General features: G+C 53.1%; 1 protein-coding gene across 5 annotated transcripts in view; it reads left to right on the top strand.

The window, feature by feature from the left end:
• LOC125172465 (receptor-type tyrosine-protein phosphatase U) overlaps positions 1–22,569 on the top strand; it is a 79,343-nt gene that overhangs the window by 5,335 nt on the left and 51,439 nt on the right. For 4 of the 5 annotated variants that reach the window (XM_047870602.1, XM_047870600.1, XM_047870598.1 and 1 more), the window contains exons 2-7: positions 10,042–10,173; positions 12,917–13,188; positions 13,722–13,803; positions 13,908–14,023; positions 14,423–14,597; positions 15,181–15,474. In XM_047870602.1, the coding sequence (XP_047726558.1) occupies positions 10,042–10,173; positions 12,917–13,188; positions 13,722–13,803; positions 13,908–14,023; positions 14,423–14,597; positions 15,181–15,474 (1,071 nt within the window). Of the gene's footprint in view, positions 1–7,135; positions 7,337–10,041; positions 10,174–12,916; positions 13,189–13,721; positions 13,804–13,907; positions 14,024–14,422; positions 14,598–15,180; positions 15,475–22,569 lie in introns of all 5 variants that reach the window. The other variant, XM_047870601.1, reaches the window with a different exon arrangement.

The raw sequence follows: 22,569 nt of genomic DNA, 5'->3' as shown, positions 1-22,569 counted from the left end.
CTGATCCCAGAACCTGCCGGGCCCTTTCACAGCCCTCTGCCTTTGCACAAGCTGTGCCTCCTGCAGGAAATGCCCCCCTGTGCCCTTCTCACCTCGTGGGGGCCTGCTGACTTGCTCAGCCTCAGAGCCCAGCTCTGTCACTCCCCCAGTGAAGCCTTCCCGGACCCTATCCCTCTGCACAGTTTTTCAGATTTCTCCCTTAATGCACGTATGACCACACGCTGAGTTGTTCTCCATCTTCTTTGCCTACCAGGCCAGAAGCCCCCTGAGGGCTGGGCTGGGTCTTTGTCATTTTTTGTCCCCAGGACTTTGTATGTGGCTGGTGCCCACTCAGTGTTTGCACTGTGAAACCTTGGGTGTGCAGGGAAGGCTTGGAGCGGGTGGAGTGTGGAGCTGGGGCTCCTGAGGGCAGCCATGGATGGGGGCCAGTGTGCCCTCTTGGCTTGCCCCAGGCCACTGCCTGCAGAATGGCTGGGGGAGGACTCATGAGGTGGACAGCCCAGAAGAGGCTGTTGCTGGCTGACTCCGGAAGTCTTGGGCACATTCCCAGGGTGCGGATCCCACAACCTAGTGGTGAATCAGAAGGGATGTGGAGAATGGGACTCAGAGGGTTCCTGAGACTATGGAGTGGAGTACAGAAGCTGGGTGGAAGGACTGGGTTGGGGAAATTGGGGGAAGGGTGCAGTTGGGGATATTTGACGGCCAAGATCACAGTTGAGGGCAGAGTGACAGCTGGGACAATGGGGAGGGAAGATGGCTATCCGCGAAGATGTATCTGGGGGCTGGGGACAGCTGGGGCTGAGGGAACAGGTGGTAGGGGGACAGCTGAGAGTTGAGGGACAGATGGAAGACAGAGAGAACAGGAGGGCATGGGACAGTTGGGGGATAAGAGGTGACCACTGCGAGGTGTCAGAAACCTGTGTAGGGGCACCTGGGTGGCTCAGTCGGTTAAGCATCTGACCCTTGATTTCGGCTCAGGTCATGATCTTATGGTTTGTGAGTTCAAGCCCTGTGTCAGGCTCTGTGCTGACAGTGAGGAGCCTGCTTGGGATTCTCTGTCTCCCTCTCTCTGTCTCTGATCCTCTTCCCTGCTCTCTCTCTCTCTCTCTCTCTCTCAAAAATAAAAAAATAAAACTTAGAAAAAAAAAAGAAACCTGTGTGGACAAGGATAGGTGGGTCTTAGCTGAGTGGAGGTACGTGGCTCAGAATGCATGTACATGTGTTTACGTGTATGTACGTGTCGTGCACGCGCATAAGTATGTGTTTTACCTAGAGTGTGGTTAAGAGCACGGGTTCTGGGTTCTGATCCCAGCTCCCGCCGTCACTAACTGTGTAATACTTGGGCAAGTTGCTTGACCTTTCTGGGCGTTTAGTGAGATCGGGATAATTATAGAACATGCCGCATGGAGTTGCCATGAGGATCTATTTTATCGACGTAGGTATATAGTTAGAACAGGGCCTGTCACATAGTAAGCACGGTGGAAGTGATAACGATTATTAAGCACGTGTGTGTGTGTGTGTGTGTGTGTGTGTGTGTGTGTGTGTGTGCAGGCATCCTGCATGCTCAGAAAAGTTTGTTCCTGGCTTCTGATGAAGTCCAGAGGTATTGGCGGTAGGGGAGGGCGGGAGCGACCAGCCAGGGGGGTTAGATCTGGCTCCTCTCTGACATCCTCCCCGCTGTTCATCCCACTTTCGGATCATCCTGCCACCAGAGCCCGGTCCAATAGGTCTCCCTCTCTGTCTCTGCCCTGCCCTGCCCCACACTGTCCTGCCCTGGGCTGGGGGCCAGGCGATATGCTTTAATTGCCCAAAGGCTTTTCAGCAGAATCTGAATTCATTGTTTGCCTGCCAGCAGGCTGGGGCCTGCTCAGATACGAATACCTGGACAATGTGCTCAGTTCTGGCTGCCTGTCCCCTGGAGAGCGATGGCTTCATCCTGTGCCCTTGGAGAGTCACTGGGGTGGAAGATGTGGGCATGGGGGGGCAGGGTGGAGGGAAGCCCACAGGGCAGACGGGGCCTCAGTCCCCAAACCATGATTCAGACAGCCCAGGCTGGCGGAGCTAGAGGCACAGGGTTTTCCAGGAGTCGGCACGTTCATGTTCTCTAGGGCATCACAGCACACGCGACCTCTCTATAACACTTTGGTCGTGTGTCGCATCTTCAACTTACACTAACAACTGCACTACATCGCGGCTCTGGATACGTGCCTTCCGGCCATGTGTGCCTACCGTGCCGTTGCTGCCCGAACGCCGCCCCTCACGGCATCCCAGCCTCTCTTGGTGTTACTGCTGAGGAGTCTGCTGGCGGCCTTTCCCCCAGGTTTCTGTGGGCAGGCCCGGTTGAGCAACATCCTTGCCTCGGGCGTCCCCCCTGTGTGCGGGCCTCTGTCCCACCCCGCACACTGCTCGGGGAGTCTGGACTCACACTGCAGCTTGGAGCCGCTTTGTTGGGCTTTGGGACCGGCTTGGGTTTTTGCGGGTTGGCACCTTTGCCCAGGACCCCGCATACTGCACAGGGTTACTGCCCTGAGCCTCTGCCTGCACTACAGGTGCTCGCTGTTACGTCATGTGAACTCTGCCGGATTTCAGGACCCCAGGATCCTTGCGTTGAGTTCGCCGTTCCGCACAGCATCTTCACGGCACTCCGTTTTTGCGCCTCTTTCCACCCCTGCCCTTGAGTCTATCCCTATCCTGCTCCTCAGGACTACATCCGGCTTGTATTCTGGATTGGGCTTGCGTGCCCGGCAGTTCCTTCTGCGCCCCACCACACCCTCCGCATCCCCGTGTCTCTGTACTGTTGTGTATGCTGATGCTGGACACATGCTTTCAGCGAGAAGTCATGGAGCACCAGCTATGTACCTGGCCCCGTGCTAGTGTCTGGAGAGGCAGAAGAACCAGTAAAGCTTTTTTTTTTTTTTTTTAAGTTTTTTTTTAATGTTTATTTATTTTATCTTATTTAAAAAAATTGTTTAGGGGCGCCTGGGTGGCTCAGTTGGTTAAGCGTCCGACTTCAGCTCAGGTCATGATCTCGCTGTCAGTGAGTTCGAGCCCCGCGTCGGGCTCTGGGCTGACGGCTCAGAGCTTGGAGCCTGCTTCCGATTCTGTGTCTCCCTCTCTCTCTGTCCCTCCCCCGTTCATGCTCTGTCTCTCTCTGTCTCAAAAATAAAACGTTAAAAAAAATAAATTGTTTAATGCTTATTTATTATTATTGAGAGACAGAGCATGAGCAGGGGAGGGGCAGAGAGAGGAGGAGACACAGAATCCGAAGCAGGCTCCAGGCTCTGAGCTATCAGCACAGAGCCCGACGCGGGGCTCGAACTCACGAACCGGGAGATCATGAGCTGAGCTGACGTCGGACGCTTAACCGACTGAGCCATCCAGGTGCTCCAGTGTTAATTTTTGAGAGAGAGAGACAGAGACAGGGTGCAAGCAGGGGAGGGGCAGAGAGAGAGAGGGAGACACAGAATCCCAAGCAGGCTTCAGGCTCCAAGCTGTGAGCCCGGAGCCGGATGCGGCGCTTGAGCTCCTGAACCGTGAGATCATGCCCTGAGCCGAAGTCGGACGCTTAACCGACAGAGCCACCCAGGTGCCCCCTGAACCAGTAAGGCTTGAACTTGGCACCTTGGCATTCCTCCGTGCCCCTGTCGTGTAGCACCGAGCGCCAGCCCAGGGTACCCCTAGAGGTGCTGCGCTGGTGTGCCGGGCCTCCGTGCAGTCCTGGGTCGTGCCCGCGTTGGGTTGTGGCACCTCTGTGCTGCATTGTGGCCCTGGTCAGCTCTGCCACGCTGTGCTGGGTGTCAGCACTGGGGTCTATGCTCACCGTGGGCTCTGCTCCCCCGTGTTGTGTAACTGTATTCTGCCTCTGTACAGTGTGGAGCTGCTGCATTGAGCTCTCAACACATCACACTGTGGCACTCCGTAGCCCTCTGTCTCCACGGACCTTTATAAAGTACAGATTTTTACACGGCACGGGTTTGTGCATGGCCCTCTGCCTCCCTGCTCTGCTGCACTGTGTTTTATGTGACACAGAGTGTCCACACGGCAGGGGGTCTGTGTACTCTTTGCCCACCATCCCCCTGCATAGCACAGCCCCTCATTCAGCCCTTGGCCTCTGTCTGGAGTTGGGCCAAGCCCTGTGCCTTCCCCTTAGAGCACCAACATGACAGCCTTACCATTCTCCTCAGGATTTGTGGTGCATATTGGTCCAGGAGATGGGGAGTGCTTCTGGCCTAAGTTTCCCTGGTCTAGTTGGCTTCCTTCTATCCTCAGTGGAAGTGGAAGGATGTTGGCCTTGCTGGGGTCTGTGTTGGCTCCTGTGGGGGGTGGGGTACCAGCTCAGTCTTTTCTCTCTTTGGTCCTGTCCAGGGTGATCTTCCTAGTTCCAGCCATGCTGAATCCTGGGTGATTAGAAGGTAGTCACCCCTGCCCTTAATTAATTACTCATCAGTTATTCAGGGCTCTGGAGAACAGCTCCAGGGAACCCCGGGCTGAAGTCTGGGTGTGTTGATCTGGGCAGGTAAAGCAGTGAAATGGGCTGGACTGGGTCTCTGAGATGAAGTCATGGTCCTTGAGCCTGGGTGGGGTTGGTTGGGGTGAGACTAGTTGGGATCATGGGGTCAATAAGTCCAGCCACTGTTGGCCATCTGCTATACACAGGAGTTTGGGCGGTGGGGTTCGAAGGTGTAAGAGACAGTCTCTGGCCCTAGGGAAGGAGGAGGGGGGGTAGTTAAATGGGCCTGACATGGAGCTGTAGTTGGGGTGGAGAACATAGGACAGGGCCAGGTTGGGCAAGAATGTCCAGGGGTGAGGCCAGTGTCGGTCGCAGGGTTGGGTTAGGCTACCTAAAATAGAGATGTGGCTTCGGATGGTGAAATAGAACAGTGCTGTTATTGGGGTTGTATCTGGTTTCCCCAGGCCAAGGTTGGGGCTATGCCTGTGGTTGGGTATGATCCCAGCCCCTAAACTTCTAGTCTGCTGGGGGAGGTTCTGTTTCTCCTGGGGCCACCCTTGGGAACTGGATGTTCTATTGACAAATCAGAGAACAAAAATCTCATGGCAAACAAACTCTATTTACCTAGGGTCCTTCAGAAAATACTGTGGCTGGCAGCCACAGTTGGCACAGAGCACCATTCCCTGTCTGGTGGGGAGAAAAGTCTGGTGCTCACACATGCACACACACATGCACACATGTGCACAACTCCCCTCTACCCCACCACATATATTCACCTCCTCTGTAGGTCCATGCTTATCCCCGAGTGTGGTCGTATATCTCCGCACGCGAATGTACACCCACACACCCACACCTTCACAGCATGCCGCCTGGGGGACCCACACTTGGGAGACTCATGCTTACCCTCACTCACATACCTCTGCCCCACAGTCTCTCTCTGCCCTCAAATTATTCTTGCTCACAGGCATACTCACACAAATGAGACCAGCATTCTAGAGGTCGATGTGGCCTTAGAGGTCACCTGGGTCCCCATTCTCATTTTGTAAGTGAGGAAGCCGAGGTTCAGAGGGGGCAAGTCACCTGCCACAGGTCACACAGGGAATTAGACGCTCAGCAGCTATTAGATCCAGGTCTCCTGCCTCCCAGCTGCGTGCTCACAAGTCAGTACCAGGCTGTCACTCTCACAGCCACACACACACACACACACACACACGCACACACGCACACACGCGCGCGCACACACACGTCTGCATATGGAGACACATGCAAACAGAGACGAGGAGGCCCTCATGCCGGGGAGACCCCCTTCCCACACCCTGACTTTCTGCAGAGGTTGTGTTGCCCCTTCCATCGCCCCATCCATAGCCCAGCCGGATGTGGATAAGCCATCCTCCTGCCTTCCCAAATTGTGGCTGACGGTTGCTGAGGCAACCGCCTGCCAGATTGGGGAGATTAGCTGAGGAATGTAGCTGGGCCAGTTTGAGCTGAGGCTGGGGGAACCGGTGGGGGTCCTGGGTTGATTTAGCCCACCCTCTCTGGGAGGCCAGGGCAGAGATGGGTTCCCCCTTGTGGGGTCTGGTTTTCTCCCTACCCCAGCCTGGCTGAGACTGTGTCCCCGAGGCTTGCACTAGGGGTGGGGAGGGGGGAGTATGGGGCTGTGTGTGTGTGTGTGTGTGTGTGTGTGTGTGTGTGTATTGTGTATCTCTCTGGGTGTGACTAGAGTATGTGCTGTTTGCATCTAGGATGGGGACCTCAGTTCCTGACATCTGACTGTGGCTTGTCCCTCCTGATTTTGTGGTGCCCTCTGGAGAACCCACCCACCCTCCTGGTTTAGAGGATTTGTCACTGTCTCATCCGAAGCCTGCTCAAACACCTATTCTGGCTTCCCAATTTCAACTTCTTGCCCAGACGCCTAAGGCCCTGCCTCCCTGATCTGGCCTCAGTCTTCCTTTTTCCAGCCTCCTTTCCCATCGCTTTGGCCAGTCTGTGCTCCCCTTTATGCTCCGGACTGTGTGTTTACTCCCTGCCCTCCTTCGCCTCATAGGCCCTTCTACCCACCATGTCTACCGGCCAGAATGACACCCATCTTTCCACGCTCTGCTCAGATGCACCCGCCTCCAGCAAATCTTTCCCCTGGATCCCCTTCGTGGCCTTGACCCTCCTCTGCTTTGTCTTATTCCGTCAGCCCCACTCAGACTGGGAGGTCCCTGAAGCCAGGGCAGGATCTTAATTATCCTTATGCCTCTACTAGTGTCAGGCTGAGACCTGCTTTATACTGTCAGTGAACAAATTTCCTGTGAATGGAACCGAATTAACACATGTGGCCAGCGGAATACCAGGGCCTTATTTTGTCTGGACCTAGTCTCCTTGAATAAGTAAGTGGCTTAAAGCCTAGCTTCTGGGACTTAGAATGTGGCCTTAGAATGGCCACCTCATCTCTCTGAGTCTCAGTTTCCATCTGTAAAGCAGGAATAATAATAGTACCTCCTTATGAATTCCTATGAAGTTTCATGGGTGTAGGTGGCCATGGCGGAACGTGGCAGTCCCCTCACGGTGGTGTTCGTGTGTGTGTGTGCACGTCTGTGGCCGCTGTCTGTGTTGATGGAGTCAAGAGGGATTCTCTGCTACCATTCTTGCTCTGAACCCAAAGTCTGATCTAGTTTTTCTCCCCCCACCCCACCCCAGGCCAGTAGCCTCCAGCCGAAGTTGGATCTTTCTCTAGCAGCAGCTGGGACTTAGCTCTGGGGCCCTTGAACCATCCAGACTGGAGGTGATAGGTTTTTCCTTAGGACCTGGGAGGCCTGATTGTTCCCACCCCAGGGGGAGCCGGGGAGAATGTGAGGATGTGGCTGTCATTGAGGAGCCTGGACCCAGAGATGTTATCCTGTAAGTGCCATTGTTGGAATTGGCCTGGCCCCAGAGGCACCGCGTTGGGGGGGGGGGTGGACCTGGACCAGGGACAGTGAGTCATTCTGCCTAAGGGGACACTGTGGAGGGGGAAGGTCAGCTAGGGTGACCTCCCTGCCTGAGGCCAATTGTAGGAGTCATTTGGCAGAGGTCAGGGGACACTCTGGCCAGCGGCGTTAGCTGGTCTGGGGTCAGTCAGACAATCTGGTGGTCATTCTGGATAAAGTCAGATGGTCTGGATGGTGTTGGGGTCACTCTGGCTGAGGTCGTTCTGTCTGGGGTGGGGGGGTCACTGACCTGGGTCAGTCTGGGAGTTACTCTGGCTAAGGTTACATGGTCTTGAGGGTCCATCTGACTAGGTTGGTCAGTCTGGGAGTCCTGACAGCTCATGTGGCCTGGCTTGGGATGGACCGGGGATGGGGGTGGGGGGGCGCCAAGGAGCCGGCACTCCCAGGCTTGCCTCAGGGCCATGGATGAGATATCCTTGGGCAGCTGCCTTATAAAGGAATAGGAAGGGCCTGAGCTCCATCCAGGCTCTAGATCCTGGGCTTCCCTTTCTGGCCATCCCTCTGCCTTAGGGAGGCCTTGGCTAAGAACCTCAGGAGCAGACTGTAGACTCAGCTCAGGCTGAATGAAGTCAGCTCTCCCCTCCTTCAGGAAGCCCTCTTTGACCAACCCTACTGTCCATGGCCTCCCTCTGTGCTGTGCCATGGGTCATTTTCTCGAGGGAGAGTTGAGGCCTTCTCAGCACAGATTGGGTTAAAACTTACCTCCCACGGGCCACAGGGCATGATGCTGACCAGAGCTTTTCGCACAAAGAGGCAAAGAGCATTTGGAAGGGTCCTGCACTAGCTCTGGAGAGAGGCTTCTGTAATTTCATCCCCTCCACTCAGTGCCAGCCTCATGCCCACATCTCATTGTTTTGCACTCCGATGGGGTGCAAGAAGAGGAACGGGGGACCCCCAACAAGGTGCGAGCCCCCTTTGTGCCCAGCTCTGCCGGGCATGTTTCCAAATGCTACTGCACGTGATCTGTGTGCCAACCTAGAGAAGTCCCCTGCAGCAGGTGAAACAGCAGAGCCCCCGAGAGTGGAGTCACTCCTGTGGGGCAGATGCCCGCCGTGCCTGGCACATGGCCCTCACCCCCTAGTTTCTCTTCCTTCCTCTTCTTGAGCCTGGGAAGAACCCGGCTGTGCTCCTTCTCATAGTAAAGGAAACGTGGGCTCTGCTATCTGACTGCCACGGGTTCAAGTCCCGCTTCTGTCTGTTGCTCGTGTAGGCTCAAGTGGCACCCGTGAAGGGCCACCATTTCCTGAGCGCTTGCACGCGCTAGGCGTCGTGGTCAGTGGACTCCCGCATTGCATCCTCAACAACCACACACGCAGATGCGGAACCTGAGGCTCAGAAAGAAGTGACTTGCCCATGGTCGCACAGCTTGACAAATTACAGAGTCAAGATTCAATCCCACATCTGTCTAATGCCAAAGCCCACCCACATAACCACCGTGTTGTACTGTGGATGGAGCCCTTCATCCCCCGGGGCCTCGGTCACCTCATCCGTCAGGTGGGGAGAAGTACCAGCGGCTGGTACGTAACCCACACAGGGTCTGGCCTCACCACTTGCCCACGCATTTTCCTGGCTCCCCAATGCCTTGGACGGCCTGTGACGGGGCCGCAAGCAACCAGCTCTGGGAGTGACTGCAGGAACCAGTTTGCTGTTAACTTCTCCAACTGGTGGTGTTCTCACATTTATTCGGTGCCCGGCTCAGGGCTCCGATGAGCTACTGAGATACGTGGACCTCATTACCAGGCAAAGGACTCACATCTGTTTCTACCCCGCCTTCTTCCCTCCTTCCTCTTCTCCTCGTGCAAACTGTAAATATTGGGTCCGAATCACGGGAACTTGCTTCTCTAGTCATGCGTGTGCCCCGTCCACACATGACTGTGACTTCGCGTGTCCCAGGCCTGCAGGCAGAGACCGGAGCGGGGCGACTGAGCAATGACCGAATCCCCTAAACTCACATGTCAAGCAGGAACAATAGGGGTCCCGGTCTCAGGAGGCGAGGCCTAAAGGAGATGCCACCCTGAGAGCCGTTAGCACTGCACCGGGCTTGCCTGAGATGATCAGTGGCCATTGTTATTTTTAAGGAGATACCGTCAGGGCTGGCTTAGTGCATTCATGAGCCCGCCAGTCCTGGGACCCACTGTCTGTCCTTTACGTGAAGATGGGGCGGGCAGGGAGTGGGACACTGAGTAGGAGTTAGGAGAGGAGATCTCCGTTCAGACCCCAGCTCTGTTACTACCTGGCTGTGTGGCCTTAAGGAAGGCCTTAGTTTCCTCATCTGTAAAATAGGGATAATTCTAGACCTGACCTCATGAGCTGTGAGGCTCTAATGTTGTAGTGATAATGTTAACTAGTTTTCCCTGAGGAGGATCTTTGGTGGGTGGTTGTGCAGTGTGTGGTCCTGGGAGTGGGCAGTGTGGGGACGTCCCAGTATTGGGTGGTGACAGTGAAAAGAGGGAAAAGGTTGGAGGAGGGAGCAGTGAGGGGAGGCCTAGGAGAGGGAGGGGAGGAGGGTGGGCCTGGGTGGGCAGGGCAGTGAGGGGCACCTGGAGGGGAGCCCCAGGAGCCTTCCTGGCCAGTAGTGGTGCCCTAGCCAGGGCTAACCAGGCCCTGCCCTCACAGCCGGCTGCACCTTCGAAGAGGCGAGCGACCCAGCAGTGCCCTGCGAGTACAGCCAGGCCCAGTACGACGACTTCCAGTGGGACCAAGTGCAGATCCACCCTGGTACCCGGGCTCCTGCAGACCTGCCACACGGTGAGCCTACTCTCAACTCCCATTCCCCCTGGTCTCCTTCTAGTTCTAGCCACCCGCTGTGCGACCGTGGGCACATTCCCTAACCTCTCTGGGCCTCGTTTGCTTTTGCATCTGTAAGGACATACGCAGGACCGTGCATGTGGCGCTCTGTGCATGCTGTCCAATTGTGTGTATCGGGTAGTTTTACCTGTAAGATGGGTGCAGGTTCAAGCAATCAAAGACCCTTATAGGTGCTAAGTTAAAACCCACTTCCCATTACTCCCCCTGCAGCTTGGCTCCCATCAGGTTGTCCTAAGTCTTCCACCGCCAGGGAGGCCCTCTCCTCCCTGGGAGCCTCTGAATCCTGGTCTCCCAAGACTTGAAGATGTTGATGCTGATGGAGCAGTAACACTGGGGGCTGGAGGTTACAAGACCTTCCTTCCTCTGCCCCCTTCTTCCTGGAAGTCCCAGATCCTTCCCAGCTTCTACCTGGCTCTGCCCCATTTCAGGATGAGGCATTTATGGCATCGTGGGCACTGGACTGGGGGTCAGGAGACTAATTACATGGATTGTAGTGCTGGCCTCCTACTCTGATGAGGGCCCCTGCTATCCTGGTTCCAGAATCATGAAGACTGGGCTTCAAATCCTGGCCTCATCACTTTACCAGCTGTGTGACTTTGGGCGAGTCGCTTAACGTCTCTGAGCTTCCGTCTTCTTAACTGTGAAGTGGAGAGCACAATAATCCATTTCACAGGGTTATTAGATAATGCCTACAAGGTATATAGCATGGGAGTGGTATGTAGGGGTTCAGTGAGTGGTTAGTTGCTATTGTTGGAGGTATTTGAGGGGGCCCTCTGCACGGCGTACAGAATTAACTGGGAATTCAGAACAGGATAAGAGAGGTGGAGGCCAGCCTATGAACTTTATTAGTGATAAAAGCTGGGTTAGAAGACATAGCATAGGGTGAGAACGAGATGGGCTTGCTGAGGGAACTCCAGAAGTAGACAGCCTAAGGACTCCCCTTTGCCCTGTCATAGTAGCGGACCAGGCCCTTTGCTACTCCACTCACAACATGGCTGCAATTGCACTGGCCCTCGAGAGTTCGGGTAGGTGCAGCAAAGGGTCTCAGTGGTGAGGCCAGAACTTGAAGCTGCCAGAGAGGCCTTCCGCAACCTGGCATGGGCGGCCGTTCAGCCCCGTCTCCTCCTGCTCACCTTGCCCCCTGGAGGCCTCCCTGCCTCCCCTTTCTGTGCCTTTGCTCACACAGCACCCTCCCTGGGGCATTCCTCTCTCCTTTGCAGGAACGGCTCTCAGCTCTTGGTTTGACCTCTGTGCTAGTGGGTATCAGAGTCTGACCTGTGTGACTGTGATCTGTCAAGGTGCCCACCACGGCAGGGACCCAGTGCGGGCCCTGCCTCTCTCTCTCACACCCGTAGGGACATGCCCAGTGAGAAAGGGGAGAGAGACATTTAGCATTTCGCGTGGGCCTTGTGCTGGATCCTGAGGCCGCAGTGGTCAGCGAGAGGGCCACCGTATCTGCCCTCTCAGGGCACACATTCTAGGGAAGGGAGTTGGGGGTGGAGGGAGAAGGAAGGAGGGAGATTCAGAGACAGGGGAAGGAAGAGCCACAGGAATGAAGGGAGGAAATGAAGAAGGAGAGGGGTGCAGAGTGGGGAAAAACTAGGGAAGAAGAGAGGAGAGAGAGGGGCAGAGGAGTGGGCCAAGAGGCACTGTTGGGGGCCAGGATGTGCCCCTTTCTGGGTGCGGACGGGGACTTGGGAGTTCTGTTTACTATCCCACCGGGACTGATCCAGGAGCCGCCTTCACAGGCCCCTGGCTTGCAGAGATGAATGAGATCCCCTCCAGTGGAGTCCCTGGGGAGCCCTCCCAGAGCAGGGAGCCTCGTGGTTTGGGATCTGAATGAGCTTGTTTTGGCTGGCAGCCAAGCCCGGGAGGAGGCGGTGCTGGGTGGCTGTGGGCACCCCCTTGGCAGCTGCTGGGGCCTTCTCCCCACAAAAGGAAAGCCATAATCCCCTAGCTGGATCCCGAAGGAGTCCAGTCCCTCCCACCCTGCCAGGCCCCCTCCACCCCCTGCCAGTACACAGCCCAGATCTGGGGAAGGAGATTGCTGCCTGTCTCCAGGTTGGAAGAGATTTGTATCCCAGGCGTTTAGACCCAGGGTGGGGGCTGGAAGGGAAGTTAGAGTCCTTTTATTCAATCTCTGTTCTACACACTCATTCAGCTTGGGTTCAGCCCTATGCTGGAGACACAGTGGAGCCTCCGAGGCATCACAGGCTGGTGGGGAGACAGACACTTTATTAATGATCCAAGGGCCAGGAGAGAAGCCTATAGAGGGACAGGGAGGGAAGACTTCAGAAAAGGTAACCTTTGAAGGCCTGTCATGTGCCAGACTCTTGACTCCTAGATGAATGACCTAGTTAGTTAGTCCCTGCCTCCAAGGGCAGCTCAGCACATGGGGAAAGTCATAGATCAGCACGAGCTTGGACTGTGATCGTAGGTGGTGAGGGACCATAAAGGGTTTGGAGAGAGTCAGTTTTGTGTGTTTTTTGCTCTCTCCTCTGGGAAACAGATGCAGGGAGGTGAAGGGACTCAGCGTAGTGAGTCAGAGCTGGGACCAGAACTCAAAACCCTTGATTCCTAGTGGGTCCAAATGCCTGAACTCCTTTGTTTCTGTCCCCCTCCTTTGCCCACCTGACCTTGGTCCTCCCCAAGCCTCCTCAGCTCCTGCCTCTTCCCTTTCTAGGCTCCTACTTGATGGTCAATGCTTCCCAGCATGCCCCAGGCCAACGGGCCCATGTCATCTTCCAGAGCCTGAGTGAGAATGATACCCACTGTGTGCAGTTCAGCTACTTTCTGTACAGCCGGGATGGGCACAGCCCGGGCACCTTGGGCATCTACGTGCGTGTCAATGGGGGTCCCCTGGGCAGTGCCGTCTGGAATATGACTGGATCGCATGGTCGTCAGTGGCACCAGGCTGAGCTGGCTGTCAGCACCTTCTGGCCCAATGAATATCAGGTAGGCTGGGTTTGGTCTGTGGTCAGCCTGTGCTTAGGGGAGCCGGTAGAGAGGTGTCAGCCCGAGGTCAGAGTAAGCAAGTGACCGAGGTTGGAATTAGTCTGTGTTCAGCATCAGGAGTCAATATGTGGTCAAGGTCAGGGGTCAGTCTGTGGTCAGCATCAGGCTATTCAGGGCTGCTATGGTTTGGGTTCAGCATCAGAGATCATTGTCAACAGAAATGGTCTGTGGCTGGGGTCAAGGGTGAGTTGGAACAGTGCTGACCTAGAAACCCTGTCTGCTGGGAAAAGTTTTCCTGCTTGAAGGTAACTGTCCAGAACTGGGAGAGAACCTCTGGCCTTGACCTTGTTAGCTCTGGCTGCTGACACACCTTCCCACAACTAGCTGGCTTGGTAGGGAAGGCCGTTGTGAGTTGGGCTGACCTCTGCTGGTTGAGGAGCATGGGACCGGAGCAGAGCTAAAAGGGGTCTCTTGTGGGCACCTCCCCAGGTAGGGCTGGAGGGATATGACAGGGAACCTCCCGCCTCCCCCAGGTGCTGTTTGAGGCCCTCATCTCCCCAGACCGCAGGGGCTACATGGGCCTAGATGACATCCTGCTTCTCAGCTACCCCTGCGGTGAGTCCCAGCCCACTGGGGTGCAGGGTGAGGGGTGCGGGTGGCCACGGCTCCTGACTGTGGCGGGCATCGGCCCAGCTCACACTGTGGCTCTATTCCCGCAGCGAAGGCCCCGCACTTCTCCCGACTGGGCGATGTGGAGGTCAACGCTGGCCAGAACGCCTCCTTCCAGTGCATGGCAGCGGGCAGAGCAGCAGAGGCAGAGCGCTTTCTCCTGCAGGTGAGAGGGTGCAGGGACCTTAGCCAGGGTGGGGGGAAACTTCTTCTGGGGCCTGGGTCCCTTGCAGGGTGTGGAGTCGTTCCTTCCTTTTCATGCATCCCTGCTCTCACCTAGGCTCTGCTCTGCCCTCTTGGGTCCTCTTATACCCCCAGGATAGAGGGTGACTCCAGGATCCCCCAACCACTCTCCATCGGAGGTAGAGACCACGTTCCCTTAATCAGCTTCTCATCCCGCGCCTTCCTGTGATGGAGCTGATTCCAGGAACCCCATAAGTCCCCTGTGTACTAGGGACGGCTAAATGGGGCCAGGACATGTACTACTCCCCTCGCCCGGGTCAGAGCGAGATTGGGACCCTCCCTCCCCAGCGCTCCTGACATTGTCGACCTTACCCCTGTGCAGCGGCAGAGCGGGGCGTTGGTGCCCGCGGCCAGCGTGCGGCACATCAGCCACCGGCGCTTCCTGGCGACCTTCCTGCTGGCCTCCGTGAGCCGCTCGGAGCAGGACCTGTATCGTTGCGTGTCCCAGGCCCCGCGCGGCGCGGGCGTCTCGAACTTCGCAGAGCTCATCGTCAAGGGTCAGCGCGTGCGGGCGCTCTCCCGGGGTGGGGTTGGGGGTGGGACCTGCACCATCTGCAGGGCGGGGCCAGGCGAGGGGGCGGGGTCTGGTCTAGGGGCGTGGCCTGTAGAAAGGTGGGGCCGTGGGGGGAAGACTGGGAGTCGGGTCTGTGGAGGGGGGCAGTTTCTCTCCAGGGAGGAGGTCCGCTCCAGGGGGCGGGGTGTGACTGAGAAACAGGCAGGCGGGGAGAGCCAGGCCAGACGTGAGCCACGCAGGCGGGTCAGGCTGTGGGGATCCGGGGTTGATCCGACGGGGGTGCGGTCAGCTCCTGAACGCTAGTCTTTGGGGATTCAGAGGGGAGTGAGGGACAGGGTGTAGGCTTAAGGATGAGGGCGGGGACAGCCTTTGGAGCGGACACCCCTTAAGGCCTGGGGATTTAGTGGGCACGAGCGAGGAAGTCTAGTCGAGGGTCTGGGCGTTTGATCAGGGCCCCTGGGAAGACAGGGAAGGTCACTGGGGACTTGGGTGTGCTGGGATCCCGAGTTGAGGGCAGGGTCTCACAGCGCATCGTTCGGCTCCACCTCTTCCTCACGTCCTCGCAGAGCCCCCCACCCCCATCGCGCCGCCGCAGCTGCTGCGCGCGGGTCCCACCTACCTCATCATCCAGCTCAACACCAACTCCATCATTGGCGACGGGCCGATCGTGCGCAAGGAGATTGAGTACCGCATGTCCCGCGGCCCATGGGCGGAGGTGCACGCCGTCAGCCTGCAGACCTACAAGCTGTGGCACCTTGACCCCGACACGGAGTACGAGATCAGTGTGCTGCTCACGCGCCCAGGTGATGGCGGCACCGGCCGCCCTGGGCCACCCCTCATCAGCCGCACCAAGTGCGCAGGTGGGTGCCTCCCGGCCCAACTCCTACCTCCGGACACCCGGGTATGGGCTCAGGGCTACCGTGGGAGGGACCAAGGGGATACATTCTGAGAGGTAATATGGTCAGCACCTGTGCTTCTAAAACTTTCTAAAAGGTTATTTCCCCCTAGTCCTTGTTTTGGTAAAGATAATGATAGCTAAGAGTTTGTGCCTGACGCTATACGTATGTCTATGAACACACACACACACACACACACACACACACACACACACACACACACAGAGTCAGACGCACACACGCGCACAGTGATTTAAAACTCACAACACTGATCTAGGTACTCTTGTCATACCCATTCTACAGATGAGGTGTCTGAGGTACAGAGATGTTAAGTGACTGGCTAGTGAGTGGCAGAGCTGGCATTGGGATCCCTGACTGGCTGGCTCCAGAATTTGTGTTCTTAATTCCACATCATACCATCTAGATAAACAACTGAAAAAAAAAAGTGCGTTATTAAATTTCAGCTAGAGTCTCTTGTGGGGGCATCTGAACCTGAGGTCTGCTCCTTCTCCTTAAAAAGGGTATAAGCAGCTGTTAGGAGCTGTGGCACTCATGCACCGGAGGACATTGTTTAATCTGAAGAGAAATTGAGAATAGAACAGGACAGATTGCAGTATATTATAATTGAAGTTTTATTGAGATAATTGTAGATTCATACGCAGCCGTAAGAAAAACTGCCAGCGTGCCTGGCTGGCTCAGTCGGTACATGATCTCCAGGTTGTGAGTTTGAGCCGCATATCGGGTATAGAGATTACTTAAAAAAAAAAAAAAAAAAAAAGAAGAAAAGAAAAGCTACAGAGATTCCCGATGCACTTTACCCTGTTTCCTGAAAAGGTAACATTTTGCAGACCTGTAGGATAATATCACAGTCAGGGTATTGACATTTATGTAATCCACAGATCTTACTCAGACTTGCCCAGTTTCCCTTGTCCCTGTTTGTGTGTGTGCATGTAGTTAGTGCTATACAACTTATCACATGTACAGGCTTGTGTGCTTATCACCACAGTCAAGATGTTGGATGGTTCAGTCAGTTTGTATGGCCCTTTTTATCTATACTCACCTGCCTCCCTTCCTCCAACCCCAGCCCCCGGAAAACACTAATCTGTCCATCATTTCTAAAATTTTGCCATTTCAGGAGCACCTGGATGGCTCAGTGGGTTAAGCGTCCAACTCTTGATTTCAGCTCAGGTCATGATCTCATGACTTGTGGGATCGAGTACCTCGTCCAGCACTGTGCGGTGTGGGGCCTGCTTGGGATTCTCTCTCCCTCTCTTTCTGTCCCTCCCATGCTGGCATTCTCTGTCTCTCAAAATAAACTGAAAAAAAATTTGCCATTTCAAAAATGTTACATAAATCATGAAATCATATAGCATATAACCTTTTGAAATTGACTTTTAAAAATTTGGGAACAGGTTTATTGAGATTTAATTCACATCTCATAAATTCACTCATTAGAGTACACAGTCCAGTGGTTTATAGTATATTCAGAGGGGTGCATCCATCACCACAGTAAGTTTTCGAGCACTTTCATCACCCCAAAAGGAAACCTTGTACTCTTTTTTTCTGTTTATTTTGAAAGAGAGAGAGAGAGAGAGAGAGAGAGAGAGAGAGTGCGCACGAGAGAGAGAGAGAGGGAGAGAGAGAATCCCAAGCAGGCTCCACAGTCAGTACAGCGAGTTCATGACCTGAGCTGAAATCAAGAGTTGGACACTTAACAGACTGAGGCACTTGGGCACCCCAGAAACCTTGCACTCTTTAGTAGTCTATCCCTCCCCACATTTCCTTCTATCATCTCCAGCCCTAGGCACCCATTAAAACTGCTTTCTGTCTCTGTAGATTTGCCTCTTGGTGGACATTTCATATAAATGGGATCATACAATATGTAGTCTTTGCGACTTAGCATAATGTTTTCAAGGTTTATCCAGGTGGTAGCACATATTTACTTTATCCTTTTTTATTGCCAAACAATATTGCATTGTATGCAGCTGTCATTTTTACATTCCCGTCAGCAGTGTGTGAAGTTTCCAGTTTCTCTACGTTCCCACCAACCCTGGTTATTATCTGTCTTTTGATAATCACCCTCATAGTGGGTGTGAAATGGTATCTCAGTGGGGTTTTGATTGGAGTTTCACTGATGGTTAATGATATTGAGCAATTTTTCATGTGCTCATTGGACATTTGTATGTCTTCTCTGTAGAAATGTCCATTCAGATTTTTTACACATTTTTAAGTTGGGTTGTCTTTTTTTAAAAAAAAATGTTTTTAATATTTATTTTTGAGAGAGAGAAAGAGACAGAGTGCAAGCTGAGGAGAGGCAGAGAGAGAGAGAGGGAGCATAGAATCCGAAGCAGGCTCCAGGCTCTGAGCTGTCACCACAGAGCCTGATGCAGGGCTCAAACCCACAGACTGTGAGATCATGACCTGAGCTGTAATTGGGTGCTTAACTGACTGAGCCACCCAGGCACTCAAAGTTATTTGTCTTTGTATTACTGACTTGTAAGAATTCTTAATGTATTCTGGGTCCTGGACCCTTACAAATATTTTCTTTGATTCTATGGGTTGTTTTATAATTTTCTTAATGGTATCCTTTGGAGCACAACAGTTTTTCATTTTGGGGGAGTCCAGGTTATCTGTTTTTTCTTTTGTTGTTTGTGCATTTGATATCATATTAAGAAACCATTGCCTAATCCAAAGTCACAAAGATTTACCCCTATTTTTTCTAAGACTCTTATAGTTTGAATTCTTGCATTTAGGTCCATGATCCATTTTGAGTTTGTTTTTGCACATGGTGTGAGGTAGGGGACCAGCTTCATTCTTCTGCTTGTGGATGTCTGGTTGTCCCAGCACCATTTGTTGGAAAGAGTATTCTTTTCACATTGAATTGTCTTGGCAGTAAGAGTGGCTTATTTGGGGCGCCTGGGTGGCTCAGTTGGTTAAGCATCCGACTTCGGCTCAGGTCACGATCTCATGGTTTGTGAGTTCAAGCCCCGTGTTGGGCTCTGTACTGACAGCTCGGAGCCTGGAGCCTGCTTTGGATTCTGTGTCTCCTTCTCTCTCTGCCCCTCCCCAACTTGTGCTCTCTTTATGTCTCTCAAAAAAAAAATAAATGTAAAAAAAAAAAAAAGAGTGGCTATTTTGATCAGCATAATTCCCTGGAGACTCATCCAAGTTGTGTATATTGGTAGTTCATTCTTTTTTATTGCTGAGTAGTATTCCATGGTGTAGACACACGGCAATTTGTTTAACAGGTGAATGGTTATTCACCTGTTCAGGGACATCTGGACTATTTCCTATTTTGGGCTGTTACAAGTAAAGCTGCTGTGAACATTTGTGTACAGAGTTTTGCACGAACACGAGTCTTCATTTTTTCTGGGATAAATGCCCACAGGTGCAACTGATGGGTCCCCATGATAATCGCGTATTTTGTTTTGATCAGAAACTGCCAGAATGGCTGTATTGTTTTACATTCTCACCAGCAATGTATGTGTGATCCAGTTTCCTGCGCCCTTGCCAGCATTTGGTATTGTCATCATTTCTCTTAACCATTCTGAGGGATGTGTAGTGATCGCCCATCCTGGTCTTAAGTGGCGCTTCCTGAATGCCTAATGTTATTGAACATCTTTCCATGTGCTCTTTGACGTCTGTGTATCCTCTTTGGTGAATTGTTCATGTCTTTGCCCATTTTGTAATTGGGTTATTCATTCATTCCTTTTGGGTTTTGAGAGTTCTTTACACACTGTAGATACTAGTCTTTGTTGGGTATATAGTGTATAAATATTTTCTCCCTGCTTTTAGCTTGCCTTTTCATACTCTTCACCTGGGCTTTTACAGAGCAACCATTTTTTTTTGTAATGTTTATGTATCTATTAATTTTGAGAGAGAGAGAGAGAGAGAGAGAGAGAGAGAGAGAGCGCATGTGCTCACGAGTGGGGGAGGGACAGAGAAAGAGGGAGAGAGAGAGTTTCAAGCAGGCTCCGAGCTGTCAGTAGAGCCCCACGTGGGGCTTGATCCCACGACTGTGAGGTCACAACCTGAGGTGAAATCAAGAGTCGGATGCTGAACCAACGGAGCCACCCAGGCGCCCCACCCATTTTTAATTTCCATGAGGGCCAGTTTATCAAAAGTTCCTTTTATGAGTTGTGCTTTTGGCGTCAAGGTTAAGACCTCCATGCCTCGCCTTCGATCTCAAGGATTTGCTCCGGTTTTTTTTCCTAAGAGTTACAGTTTTACGTTTTACATTTGAGTCCGTGATCCACTTTGAGTTAATTCTTGGTTAAGAGACGAGGTTTTCATCTTTTGACAGCCTGTGTTCTTAAGTGTTTTTCAGAGCTGATCTGGGGAGCCACCTAAAAATCCAGTTGAGTGCCACATTTGAAGAAACTCTTGAGTGGTGCATCAGAATGCAGAGTGTTCCCATGGGAATCACTTTCTCACTGAGGGATCTAGGTCAGGTTACTTAACCTTAGAGCTTTCATGCCCTTGTTTTACAGCATGAGAAGAATAAGAATCTTTACCACACAGGAGTCGGTGTCAGGGTTCATTCAACAAATGTTTATTGAGTGCCTGTTATGCATCGGGCACTATGGTAGTTGCTAGGGATGTGGGACTATGACAGAGCCAAGCAAGGCTATTAGCATGTGAGTGCCTCCTTCGGGCACGGAACTCACATTGTAGCAGGAGAAGACAGTAAAACAGGTGAGATTTATAGTTTGATGATGATAAGTGCCGTGAAGAATAAAGCAGGGTGGGGGGGGGGGGGTAGGACGATTGTTATTTTTAAAAGGCTCAAGGGACCATTTTACTGAGAAGGTGACTTATGAGCAAGACCTGAGGGAGGCGAGCCACTGAGCCACATAGAAGCTGGAGAAATTGCTGGAGGAAGGAGCAAGCCTGGCAGATGGAACAGTAGGGCTCAAGGACCTGGAGGCTGGGGGATGCTTGGCACACGGAGAAGCAGGAAGGAGACCAGTGTAACTGTGGCCTAGTGACTGAGGGAGGAGATGGCCCGAGAGGACGGCCAAGTCACTCTGGGGATGTGGGATGCAGAGTCACTTGACACTGAGTGAACTGGGCGCCACCATGGCAGGATTTGGAGAGCAGGGGTGACATCACCTACTTTGTATAAAAGGATGACTTTGGCCCTTTTGTGAAGAGTAGATTCTAGGAGGGCGAGGACCGGAGGGGAGACCAGTGAGGAGGCTGCTGTAACAGTGCAGCCGAGAGGTCGCGGCGGTGGTGGGAAGCGGTTAGCTCCGGGGTTTATTGTGAAGGTCGAGCTGACTGCGTTTGCTGATGGGCGGGCTATGCAATAAGAGAGAGGAGAAGAGAAGTCAAGGATGGCTCCAAGGTGTTTTGCTCGAGCAGCTGCAAGGATGGAGTTGTCATTTGCTGGAAACGAGCAGACTGCAGAGGGGCAGGTGTGATGGGGTGCCGTAGATCAAGAGTTCTGTGTTGGAAATGTTGACTTTGAGATGCCTATTAGACGTTCAAGCGGAGATATCCGTCAGGCAGATGGATTTACGAGTGTGCAGTTCAGGGAAGAGGTTCAGGCTGCGGACATAAATTTGGAAGTCATCAGTGTAGACAGAGATGGTGTTTAAAGCCAGGAGACTGGCTGGGATCTTTTACCCTGGTGGTTCTCAACCGGGGGTGATTTTGTCTCCCGGGAGACATTTGCAGTGTCTGGAGACATTGGTTATTACAGCCGGGGGTGGAGTGATAATGGCATCTGAAGGGTACGGGAAGCCAGGGGAACTGCTGAAGTCCTCCGGTGCACAAACAGCTCCCACAACAGAGAATTCTCTAGTCCCAAATGTCAGTGGTGCCAAGGTTGAGGACCCCTGATTTAGTGCTTAGATTTTAGGGAATAAGTGTAGATGGCAAAGAGAGGAGATGTGAGGCCTGCACCCTCGGGCCTCCCAGTGTTTCAGGTTAACTGCAAATAATCGCCTGTAAATGCACTAAATACGTGTGACGATGGCGTCTCATATGGTAAGTACTCAGCAAATGACAGTTGTTATCATTACGGTGTTTTTAACTCTTCAAAGCCAGTTCTGGTCAGGTATTCAAAAGAAAAATCAGAGCCAGGGGATCCGAAGTTGATCTCTGTTCTACTCCCCTTTAGTGTACGGTGGGGGGGTACTGAAACCCAGAGAGGGGGCTGGGGTCAGGACCCCGGGTTTCATGGCGAGAGTGGTAGCTAATTCCCATTTTGCAGATGAGTAAACTGAGATTTGGAGAGTTAGTCCCTTGCCCAGATCTACCCAGTGAGTCCATAGCAGAGTCAGAGCCAAAGTGAGAATATCCCGATTTCTAGGGAAGCGTTTGAAACAACAGCAGCAGCCACGGTGACAGCGATTGCTGTCGTGGGCTGAGTCCCCACATTGTGCCAGGCACTGCTGAACTTTTCACACAGGCTGGTGAGGATGGAAGCTGGGGCAGGGACCAGACGCACAGAACCCAAGCAACTCATCCTGCCCGTCTTAACGACTTGCTTCCTTCATTGATGTTCTGCCCCACCCCCGCCCCCCGACTCACCCCTCGTCCCACTTAGGCATCTTGACCAGCAATTGTTTTGCTGTTGGTCCGCTGTGTTATCCTCCCCACCCCATCTCCCTGAAACTCCCCTCCTACAATATGATTTAGTGTAAAAGCAATAATATAATGTCAGGAAGAGACATTTAACAAAAATCACTCTACACCTCACTATCCTAGCCCAGTTTTTCTGTCTTCTTCAAATCTCTGCCCATATGCCTACGGTACACAGTTTTACACCCCTGTCATTGGGATGTAGAAGGCATTCTGTATCCTGCTTCCTTCTCTTTGGGGTGTACCATGTGTTGTGTTGTTTATAATTATGTTTATTGGCTTATAGAGGTCCATGGAGTGTCTCCATATTGCTGGACGATTTTGTTTCCAGATCCTGGTTATCATAAATAATACTGCATTGAAAAACTTGGTGCTTATAGTGTTTCCCCCCGCCCCCCCTGAGTAATTTCTGTAGGATAAATAGTCAGGAGTGGCTTAAGAAAGGGCTTCGACGTATATTGCTTTAAAAAC

The sequence above is a fragment of the Prionailurus viverrinus genome, chromosome C1 (genome assembly GCF_022837055.1).
Source record: "Prionailurus viverrinus isolate Anna chromosome C1, UM_Priviv_1.0, whole genome shotgun sequence".
Taxonomy (NCBI): Eukaryota; Metazoa; Chordata; class Mammalia; order Carnivora; family Felidae; genus Prionailurus; species Prionailurus viverrinus.
Note: the sequence above shows the minus strand (reverse complement) of the source record. Positions and strands in the feature narration are given on the sequence as shown.